General features: G+C 42.3%; 1 protein-coding gene across 4 annotated transcripts in view; it reads left to right on the top strand.

The window, feature by feature from the left end:
* Nucleotides 1-277: 277 nt before the first annotated feature.
* The window catches only part of LOC146190782 (xylosyl- and glucuronyltransferase LARGE2s-like), a 36,111-nt gene continuing 25,190 nt past the window's right edge, over nt 278-11,198 (top strand). For 2 of the 4 annotated variants that reach the window (XM_084601165.1, XM_084601167.1), the window contains exons 1-6: nt 278-546; nt 6,038-6,252; nt 8,100-8,202; nt 9,387-9,685; nt 10,531-10,661; nt 10,909-10,992. In XM_084601165.1, coding sequence (XP_084457291.1) covers nt 6,156-6,252; nt 8,100-8,202; nt 9,387-9,685; nt 10,531-10,661; nt 10,909-10,992 — 714 coding nt within the window. In that variant the 5' untranslated portion in view covers nt 278-546; nt 6,038-6,155. The remainder of the gene's footprint in view (nt 547-6,037; nt 6,253-8,099; nt 8,203-9,386; nt 9,686-10,530; nt 10,662-10,908; nt 10,993-11,198) is intronic. The other 2 variants (XR_014706581.1, XM_084601166.1) reach the window with 1 other exon arrangement.

Below are 11,198 nucleotides of genomic sequence, written 5' to 3'. Positions count from 1 at the left end.
AGCAGGCTCGAGCTCGATTCCACTTGAAAGTTGCCGTGTGACAACCTCGATCTGCATTGAGTTCAATGCAGATCGAGTTCAATGAGGATCGAAACTGTCCGTGTGACAGGAGTATTAATCTGAGCATGACATCATGTGCACTTAATCCCGGCCTGTATCCTACCATCTCCACTGGCCAGAGTTCCTTGGTTTCCATATGCCTAGAGATTCATTTAAATCTCGTCTAGCCGTTTGAAACTCGCGCCAAGTAGTCTGGTCGGTCCCTCTCAGCCTGTCGAACGGGCCAGCAACCCCTCCGCCCACACAGTGGGATCGGACTACTTCCGTTCGGATTTCGCTTTTACATTTTGCCGAGTGACCGTGTTTAGGTCCGCCTGCTGATTGGAACAATTTCGGAGGTCCCGTTATTTTCGTTGTTTCACTCTCCTTCGGAAGTGTGTGTGGTGATGTCATGCCGAGTGCCGGAGATCATGGCAGTGCCGACATGACTCGCGCCGCGTGAAGCCCAGCCAACGACCGCTCCCACTGCTTCGTTCAAAGCTGCAGGTATTTGTAACCCGCCTCTCTTGCGCACGATTCACTCGATCTGCTTAGGCTTAATATATTCGAAGAAGCACATTCCTGGCACCTCGAGTGGGTTGCAAACGTATGTACGCGCGCGACGGAACCCCTCTGCGAGCGTCCGAGCGTGCAAGTGTTTTCGTGCGGCTGCAGGCGCGGAAGGGAGCGCACTTTGATCTCGTCCTCAGCTGTGCGTGGGCGCGCGCGCACACACGGTTCTATGCAGCCTGTGTTGTTCTACACGCGCCAGTGTGTGTTTCCGTGTGTTTCCATGTCGTTCTGTTTCAGCGATAAGATAGCGTCAATATGCAAAGTAGTACGTACAAGGTAGTTGCATGCACGAGTGCAATACCGGAATCGTCGAAGCGTACCAGCTCACCAGTCTTTGTGTTCGATATCGCCGGTAAAAAATCAAGATTGTATTTTAATTCTCATATTTGATATTGTTTCACTTAAGCCCACCAGTTATCGTCTTAATGATTCGTCCCGCTTATATTTTGGTAAGGGCATGTGGCACGTGTTTGCAACTGTAACAACAGATGGTGTGCCAACCAGCCTGCATTATCAATATTTATCATCTCATGACGAACGATGTTTAGTCGACATATCCATGGATTACATGGACAGCGGTAATTCAACTTCTCTGTCAACCTTAGGCATTCGGCGCTAAAATTCTGAAGCCGTGCTGTTGATAGGGCGGTGACTGCTCCCTGGATGCGAGTAGGGCAGGTGAAATTTGCTAAAGTGCCGCTGTGCGACATTTTGGTCACCGTTGGGGACAGATGACTGATGTAAAATGATGAATGCCGTTTTTTACCTTATGAAAATACATTTGCTATTTTGTGCGACATTGAACAGCTGGGGTGAAAGGAAACGGAACTATAAAACTGATGCTCAACGCACAGTGACTTAATGTTTCTCGTGCCGACTTTGGCAGCTCAGAATTTCCAGGGTCTAAAAGGGAACACTTCGAGAAATCGAGTTATCGATCAGTCAACTGAAAGTTTGTTACAGACTTGCAAAGATATATTGTATATGTGGGCTTTTACCTCTGTCGAACAAAGGCACACACAAACAGTGTAGCAAAGACGAAGGTTACAAAACAACTACATAATTCATGAAATAAAAACTTTGTCAACCGGTTGACATAACTTTAAATATTTTGTAAGCTTGTGCTTCCTCCTGAGCAGCTCACAATGTCTTATCTACTGCTTACTGGTGAGAACAACAGCTTGGATTTATAATGTCTTAGCTGTTGGTCTACCTTGCTCAGAAGTGGAATGTAATCAAGTCTGAGTTACCAACATCTAGCTGACAGTGGTGTACTAGTTGTAGATGGTTCCACTGCTCATCTATGTCAGTTATTCTGAGCTCTACTTAAGACATGGGTTGTTTTGCTTTGCTGGCAATTGAGCAGTTGCATCTGTAATTATGATGTCATGTGGCAGTGACAAAATTCAAGGATGTCAGTGTCAACATTTAACAGACAGGTCGGTGTAAAACTCGTATAGTGTTGGCGAACCTTCTGCCATCTGAGGACAGAAAACACAGCAATGACATTACCAAGTGCACTCAGTGTTCGTTAGAGTCAGAACGGCCGAGGGAATTGGCTGTGCTTTGTGTAAGTGTGACATGAAACTTGGAATATTCTGGTCAATAGGAGTGCACCTTCGTGAGAAATCCTAAACAGCACAGGATCACCACCATGTTATATTGCAGATATTTATAAACAGTCTAGTAGCATCTAACCGTGATATGCAAAGTAACTTGCTTTGCATGGCAAATAATAAACTGATAAGGTCGTGCACTGGTGGGAACTGTATAACTGCCATATTTAACCAATAATATGTTTATATCTGTACCCACCCCTTATGTAATACCCCAGAATTGGGGGTCTCTAAGGTAATAAAGTGAAAATGAATTCGCATTGCCTTATCCACTCAGGAAGGATGGATGTGTGACAGCCAGTACAAGGTTAGACATTAGATAAGGAACAGTTGACTTACACGTGACTATATAAGTACCTCTCTTCATGCTATGAATTTGGATGCAGTGAAGGTGGTGACCAGTGAATGAAAATACTGTTATCACTGTCCTGATATATTATCTGATTGATTAACACATCAGCAGGAAATAAACTCCAAGTCAGCACTATGCCATCTTTTCCTTTGTAGTGTTTGTTTGCACTGTCATTGTGTGGGATGAATTTTCCATACTCACCATTAATGACTAGTGTGTTTGTTACCTTTTTCTTCATTGAGAAGGATAGAGAGAAAGCAGACATTTTTAATCTTAAATTTAGTAGCATGAATTTCATTTCGCTAGTACCAGTCATGTTCTCTCTGAATTGAAAGCGAGGGAGCAAGAAAAAAAGAGCAATAAATAAAATGTGTTCACAGATTTCGGGACTAGTCAGTTACTTAATGGCAGTCATACATGGGTGTTCCTAGCAGGGCAAAGAAAGCAGCTGTGGGAAATCATAAATGTACTGTGAATTATTTAGGCAGCATTGAATGCTTTCTCCAAATACAATAAAATGTTGGTTTAACAGTGTCAGCAAGTGGTAATCCCAGGAAGTGATAGTGTGCAAGAGAAAAGGTTAAGGGGTGAGAACAGAGATATGAATGTATACTTCCTTCGACTCCAGCAGATGGCTACATCAGGGTTGCTGCAAGATGTCCCCAAACACTGAATTTGAAAAAAAAAAAACTCATTGGTCTGAAAGGTGTGGCCATTCATGGCATCTTTTTTTTCTTCATGGCGCTACTTCAAAATTTAACTTGCCTATGCTACAGTGTCCCTTTATGAAGTTCGGTACAAGAAGGCTTGCTTTCAGTTTTAACATGTCAGCTGCTAGTTACAACTAAATTAAGAAATGAATGAAAAGCATAAAGTTCTGTTTGCAGTTCCTGTGTGGCAACTGCATTATAATTACTATCATCATAATATATATTCTTAAGTAGGAGGAGGGGGGGGGGGGGGGGGTCAAAAACCAAAGCTGTAGAGTGTACTTATATATGATCAGTTTACTGTAGACAGTATAATTGCACTTGACATAACCATAGTATAACAACAATATACTAAAAAAGTCTTGCAGGAAGGAAATAAGGATATCAAAATAACTACATCAGGATACAACACAAAAAAAAAGCAACTGTTAGTAATAATGGACTGTGGTATGTGACGTGTGTATCACTCCACAGGACAGTAAATGAAATTCAGTTTTGATATTAGACTAAAATCAAGCCAGAGGCATCAAAATCCTCGAGCCTATAATTTCGTCTCATAATTAGCTTTTTATTATAGGCAGCAAGAAAAGTTTTAACAACGAACTGCTTTCTGTCAGAGAGGAATTATGTGTGACGGTTACTGTTGACTTAGTTGTATCCGGCTATAGAAGGTTGATGACCAGAAATAGCCATGTGGTTAGTGGATGAAGTCATCACAAACAAACTGCATTACTCTTTGTACAGTTGCACTCGTTAGTCATACTTCGACTTGTTTCCATCTGTGAATAGCAGTGGGTAGGAACTGATTAGTCAATTAGCATTAACTGTTTAAATATGGCTGGAAGGAAGAGTTGGTGGCAGCAGAGGTTTCATGGTGGAAGGAATTGTGATATCTCCTATGAACTTATACTGCAGTTTTGGTATTCAAGTAGTTCATTGTGTAAAATGTCTTTTGCTCTCATGTAAAAGGAACATGCTTACATTTCGATACTAATTAATTTTGTTGAGACGATGTAAGATCACCCAATCAAATTAATCTTTTTATTGATCTGTGAAATGTGATCATTCTTGAAGGCCAAGTTTCGTTGTGACATTAATAGTAAAGTCAGTTATTGATATATGACTGGTAACATACCACTGACTCAAGGATACTTCAAAGATAGATGCGTGCTGACGTAACAGTACTAATGCAACTGTTTGGATGCAGCCAACTAAACAGGTCTGTAGCCACTCAGCATAGCTCATGAAATCCCAGCATTTTTTGGTAAGCTGCGACTCAACTCTGTTACCAGTATGCTGCTTGATTGGCTGCTGAAAACTTGGCTGATAACTGAAAAAAAGTAGTCTTAATTTTCAAGTTGTGTAATACATTTATGGTAATTGTAATATGCTCATGGCAATTAAGCCCATCTGCCCACTGCCACTCTTGGACCACCTTCGCCCGCCTTCACCCTTTCAGAAAAATTGCCATGTCCGTGAAGCCTCGGCTTAGGATAACAGCATATGTTTGAGTAAAAGCTTCAATGGGTAAATCCAGCTGATGTCGCAGCGTAGTTGCGCTAGATGTCTGATCATCCCGTGTTTTGATGTAGGTGCCTCGGGGCTTGTTCACATTTGCAACTCGTGAAGAGCCTGCAACTTACTGTTGCTTGTGACCAGGGAGCGGCTTGACAGTATCAATGTTCATGCTAATAAAGGTGACGTGGTTTGCCTACCTGGAGATTCTAGCTGTTGTGTCCTTCGTTAGGTTCAAGCACGTTTATTTCTCATGTTGTCACTGCCTTGGGTCTTCACAGTTGCTGGCAGTGAGAAGCCAGATATGAAATAAGCTTTTGTTACTTCCGAGATGCCAGCACTTGGTTGAGCCGTTTGTTACTGGGATTTGCAAGGCTGGAAAATCAAGCAACATGCAACTGCCTTGCAACTCTAACTTTCCGACCAAAACAACCATTTGTAACTGTTGATTTTCAATCAAAATGGTCTTGCAACTTCTGTGACTTACGACTTGTAAATGGGCTTTTAGTCAGTATAAGCAAACCTTGCACGTCTTAAAATTGAAGTACCATAACAAGGACATATTGGCTTTATAAGTGAAAGCCCGGGCAGGCTAGCTAAGATGTTGTGAATCCTTAGCAGTGTTTCTACAAATATAGAAAGTCGTGCCAAAAACAATGGTAAGCTGTCTTTAGGGGGTCATATCCCAAGGTAATAGAGGTTAATGGTTCTTGCCTTACGTAAAAGATAAAGAAAGAAGAAACAGAACCAAATTTGTCTTTTCTCAACACCATGACAGTGGTAGTAATTACGTGCAAAACAGGAAATTCTGTTCTTGCTTCCACTGATAAGCTCTGTAAAGTTCCTGAATTTTTTACAGTTATTGTTCTCTGCGCCTCTAAAGATTGGAAAGGCTCATGTTTTGCAGTCCCAGTTTTGTTAAAAATTGCTTCACACAGATGGTAAAGTCTCACAAATGATGCAAAGCTTCATGTCCCATGATCTACAGCTTTGCCTAGCATGGCCATTGATATGCTTGATGAGCAGTTGGTTACCTGGGCTGAACTTTAGGCTGCCCGGGAGACTGACCCACATCTCTCAGTTTCCATTACAGAGTTTCATTGCAATGCATGGTTGGCAGTTCAGTTAGTCTTGAAGCAGTCCTTTCAGGTTAAAGAAAAATTGACACCTGTGATCGATGCATGCTTGTTTGCGCTCTCTATTGACATTTGTACTTGGTTGTGTACATGCAGCACGACACTCTAGGTTCCTTGGCGATGACCTAGGCCATGGCGGCCATGTTGTGGAGGGGTGTGCACTGCCCACTGTTGCCGGGCAGCTGGCCTCAGAGCTAGGGCCCCAAGGGTGGTCATGCGCAGGCACCGCCAGGCAGCTCTGCTGACCCTGGTGGTGGCTGTTGTGGGTGTGCCCGCCTTGCTGCTGCTGTACCTGGATGGGAGAGACCAAGGTGCGTCTAAATCCTTTGCTCATGGCAGCTGCTGGCTTACCATTATGCTACACTGCATTCAGGAATAAGGTTGCAGCTCACTTGATGCACTCTCCATCAAGCCTGAACCCAGCACTAACACACTGTGCCATTACAAAGCATGTAAACACTTGCCTTTACTTCTTTTACAGGTAGAAGAGAGATTCATATGCCTTGTAACTGTTTAGCTGTATGTGATCTCCAGTACCTAGATTTGTATATTTTGGCACTGCTATTAGGAGAGCACTCTATTATGTCATTAACAATTTCAAAGCCTTTTTTTTGTGACATCATTGTAAGGTTGCAGCGCACAGCACTGAACTGATGCTCCACAGTGTTAGCAATATTAGAGCTCTATTTGAGGTACATGGTGTTGCCATTGGCATAGTGCACATGCCGAGAAGAAGTTTTGGAACGCAGCTTTGTTGAAGAGGCTGCATCCAGGGCACATTGCTTGAGATTTATTCACATACTGTGTTTTAATGCTCAGAGTTAGCCTACATTGACCTACTTCAGCTTGCGCAAAAGACCGAATTGCTTTTAGAGCATGAGCCCTACTAGTTATGTTTCTCAAGGTGACCTGAGCCATAGTTTCAAAATGGCAACCTAGCATGGTCGTCGCATAACAACAACATGTATATGTATACCACGTGATCAAGGTGGTATTATACCACATGACCAAAATGAAACCATACCACCTGACTACATGACAGTTGCATAGCACCAATGGATGCGTAGTGGCAGTTCTCAAGTACCGCATTTCAGACCTAATAGTTTCATTTCATAGGCTATTATGATGTACATCGAGGCTGGACCTCTCAGTACCACCATCTCTATTAAATTTGTGGGCCACCCGTCTGACGTTGAAGACTCAGGGTGGTGTCAAGCGATTCGGCGTGTCACAAAGCATAAAATTTCTAGTTTAGTCAGAGCCTAGTCTACATGGGGGATTAAAAACCGGCGAAGTTTGCTCCCCTAAACCATGCTCCCCAAGGGAATGTAAGCAGCCATTGCAGGTAGTCTTTTGTTGCAGGACGTCCCAGATGGTGTCAAACAATTTGTCATTTTGCAATGTACACATATTGCTGCCTAAATTTGGCTCACACCATTCATTTCAAACATAGCGAAGGAGTACACTGGATATAGTGAAGTCGATATACAGAATGGGATCTGGATATAAACAAAGTTGGTTACAGCATTGCCAAATCAGTTTATGCAACAACAAAAAAAAAATATTTTTATAGCTAACGCTTCATGATCGATTGCTGCCTCAGCGTCGGCTTATTCTTTTATTGTTATTCTGCTTTACTGGCTTTCGGTTGCAGAGAGGGAATCCATAACTTCTTTTTATTTAATTGGTTAGCTTATTTATTTGTTACTTTGCTTATGTGTTTGTGTAATTTTATTTTTATATATTTTTCTTATTTTGATCTGTTCAGGTTTGTACATCTTTAATGCATATAAAACCTAAACATGAATGGGAAAGCTTTTAATGATGTACACGTGACTGATCGACAGCAAGAGAAGAGTTTGATTGTTCTTTTAAACATGCTTATGAATAGAAGTCAATTAGTCAATGGCCTCTGCTGGTGCACAGTTGACTAAGGTTGCTGAAACGAAATGCTTTACAACTAGCTGCAAAACCAACAGACTCATCCCCACCATGTTTTGCATTACTGATGTCCTAGAATTGAAGAGTTTTTCAGATATTTGAGTGCAGACAGTTGTAGGGCTGAGGGGCACTGTCCCCTCTGGAAAAATAGAGAGAAGCTACCTATCATTTCTGCTCTACAGCATCCAGTCCTCTTTTTTTCTTTGTGTTGCTGCAGCATCTGAGGACAACCTGCTAGGATTCACCAAGAGGGAGGCAGTTCTTGCTGACCGGGTCCGAGAAATTGAGCAGCAGAATCAGCTGCTACGAAGACAACTCAGGTTTGGAACATTTTGTTTCAGCACCATTACGGGAACCAAATAGGAAATAGGTAAAAAAAAAAAAGGGGGGGATTTTATGAAAGGCCAAAAGCAAAAGCAGGAACTTGTAATTTTTCGCTCAAACAATCCGAACTCTTTGCTTGTAGCGGAAAAACGGGCAGTTTCAGAGTAGTGTGGGTAAAATTTTATTTCTCTAATAGATTTAAATTTTTTTTTTTTTTTTGCAGTGCATCATAGTGTTGCTATTAGTACTGTGGTCTTTTTTTTTAATGACATGAAGAAAAAAGCAATGTATATTGCTTACAAGAGAAAAACATCTTTGACTGGCAAAATTGGAGAGACCTTCACAAAACTACTGAGTACCTATATCCATGGTCAGAAAATAGCAGAATAAGAAATCTGGAATATATCTGTAGACGAGACAGACACAGCGCATGTGTTCAGCATGAACCAACCAACCCGACGTATCCTCTTCTTGAATATATCTTTTGTGTGTTACTATTTCAGAAACCAGTATTCAAAGTAGCAGAACCTTCCATGCTAAACTTTATTACCATCAATTGCTCACACTCTCTGCTTAGGGATATTTCACGGTGCAGTGCCACCACCGAATGTTTTCCTTGTGCCTTCTTGCAAAAAGCTGTGTCCGATGCACTGCTGGTGTTGTGGAATTCTTTTGAACATGCCTGGAGATGGCAGAAAAGGAAGTTGCAGACAGGCACCTGTCAGTAGTTTGGGCTGGTTGAAGCATTCCTCCCTGTCCAAACTGAGCAAGACGAATCGACCTACATTCACAGTTTAACTACAAAGTCAAGTATCAGTGCCGCGAAATTGCAAGAACGCTGAAATTGCTGAGCAGGATCAGTGCCAGACCAGGACACCACCTTGTGCACCATGCCTGTCACCATTGCTCTGTGTTGACAGGTTTCTTTCAAAGTTTATAGATACTCTCATCTGACTGTCCAAAAAAATTAATTGCGAAAGTGAAGTAGAATTCTTTTGCACCGTATGGAATGGAATTACTCGTTCCGAAGTAGCATAAATTGGTCATAATGGGGCATTTTGCGCTGTCATTCAAATTGAGCAATTTAGATGGGCGCAGGAAGTAAAGGGTTAAGTGGAATCCCTGCAGCGTGTAGCTTTCAGGAAGCAGCAAGCCTGATGAGATGAAATCCTTGTTGCAGCCTGTCGCGGCAGCAGCTGATGCAGCTGATGCAGCGTGAGGGACACAATGGCTCCGACGTCAACCTGCTGCCCTGTTCCTCGGCCTCTGGCAGTGGAAACCAGCTTCCCGAGGTGCCCAAGTGTGAAGTGCTCCAGGTGGCCATCGTATGCGCAGGCTATAACGCCTCTCGTTCGGTGGTCACGCTGGTCAAGAGCATCCTCTTTTACCGCAAGAACCCACTCCACTTCCACTTTGTCTCCGATGCTGTGGCCCACTTGGTGCTCCAGACTCTCTTCCGAACCTGGAACATGCCAGCAGGTTTGTTTGCATGGCCTTTTTTTTTTTTTCAGAATGCTACATACTGACTTTGGTACCGTAAATGCATCCTTTTTTTTTTTTTTTTTTGTTTTGCATACTGCTCAATTATTTGTCTTTCTATGATTCTGCTGGCGCTCATTCAGCAGCAGAAGGACACATTTATTGCCATGAAGTAAAAAATTTAATACTTTTTCCTTTTGTTCATTGTGACTCATGACATTGATGATAACAACAAGGTAATGGTGAACTCCATGAGTTTTCTTGTGGAAACCTCTTTTGGCAATGACATCGGTATTTCCTTTTCTAGCTTGCAAGAGCTCCATTTTCACTGAAAGTACTTTGTTATTAAAACGTGGTAACCAATCAATGCAGGCTAACTTTTACATTCCCCTTAGTGACCTCTAAAACAGTAGACATTGCATTGGATTGCTAATTTTAACTTGTGGAGGCACAGGTCAGCTTAGTAGCTCGCGAATAAATTTGTTTTTTGCCACTTTTCAAATGTAGGCTGTTTATGTGGGGGAAATGGGAAATGGCTTTCTCTTCACTGACACCGAAACTGTTTTGCCGAGAGCCAGACATGCATCCACCCTATTCCTCTTCTTGTTTTTGGCTAGGCATTCAAATCATGACCTGAAAAAATAGCATACGTGGCTAGCAGGCAGTTCAGCTTGTTGAACTATTTGTGAATGCAGGTTACAATCATTTGAGTGTTGAACTAAACCACAGGTTCAACTTGTGTCAGATAATTATTATTTGAGGCGATTTGGAATGTTTGGTATGCTAGAACAAAAAAAAAAAAAAATGCTCTTCATGCTGTATTTGTATGTAAATTTCTTCTGCAGTGGAGGTAAGCTTTTACCTGGCGGACAACCTTCAAGGAGAAGTGTCGTGGATACCAAACAAGCACTACTCTGGCGTCTATGGGCTTATGAAGCTGGTGCTACCCAAGGCTCTCCCTGATACCCTTGACAAGGCAAGTGCTGGTGGCCTTCCAAATAAATCTTCCAAGAGTGGTGCTGTAATGTTTCATGCCACAACCGAAAATCTCCATACTTGGACCATGGAAATCCCTGCTTTTTTCTGTGCAGTATGCTATAGTATATTCATCCTTAGTTCATTGAGATTAAACAAGGCTAGTACACAGTAATGTGCTCATGTGCAGCACTCTTAGTGCTGCAATAGTTACGCTGTCTCTCTCTTTCTTCTTTTTTAAATTGCAGGTGATAGTACTGGACACGGACATCACTTTTGCATCAGATATTGCTGAGCTGTGGAGAATATTTCACAAATTCACTTCCAAGCAGGTAAGGGTAACAAGGGCTTTGTTTACGAACACTAGTGCCTGGATTATGTGACATGGTACATTGAAACTGAAGGCAGGACTTACTTGAAAAGGTTTGGTTTGTGGGGTTTAACGTCCCAAAGCGACTCCGGCTATGAGAGACGCTGTAGTGGAGGACTCCGGAAATTTCGACCACCTGGGGTTGTTTAACGTGCACTGACATTGCAC

The sequence above is a fragment of the Amblyomma maculatum genome, chromosome 4 (genome assembly GCF_055883805.1).
Source record: "Amblyomma maculatum isolate TAMU_Amacu chromosome 4, ASM5588380v1, whole genome shotgun sequence".
Classification (NCBI taxonomy): Eukaryota; Metazoa; Arthropoda; class Arachnida; order Ixodida; family Ixodidae; genus Amblyomma; species Amblyomma maculatum.
Note: the sequence above shows the minus strand (reverse complement) of the source record. Positions and strands in the feature narration are given on the sequence as shown.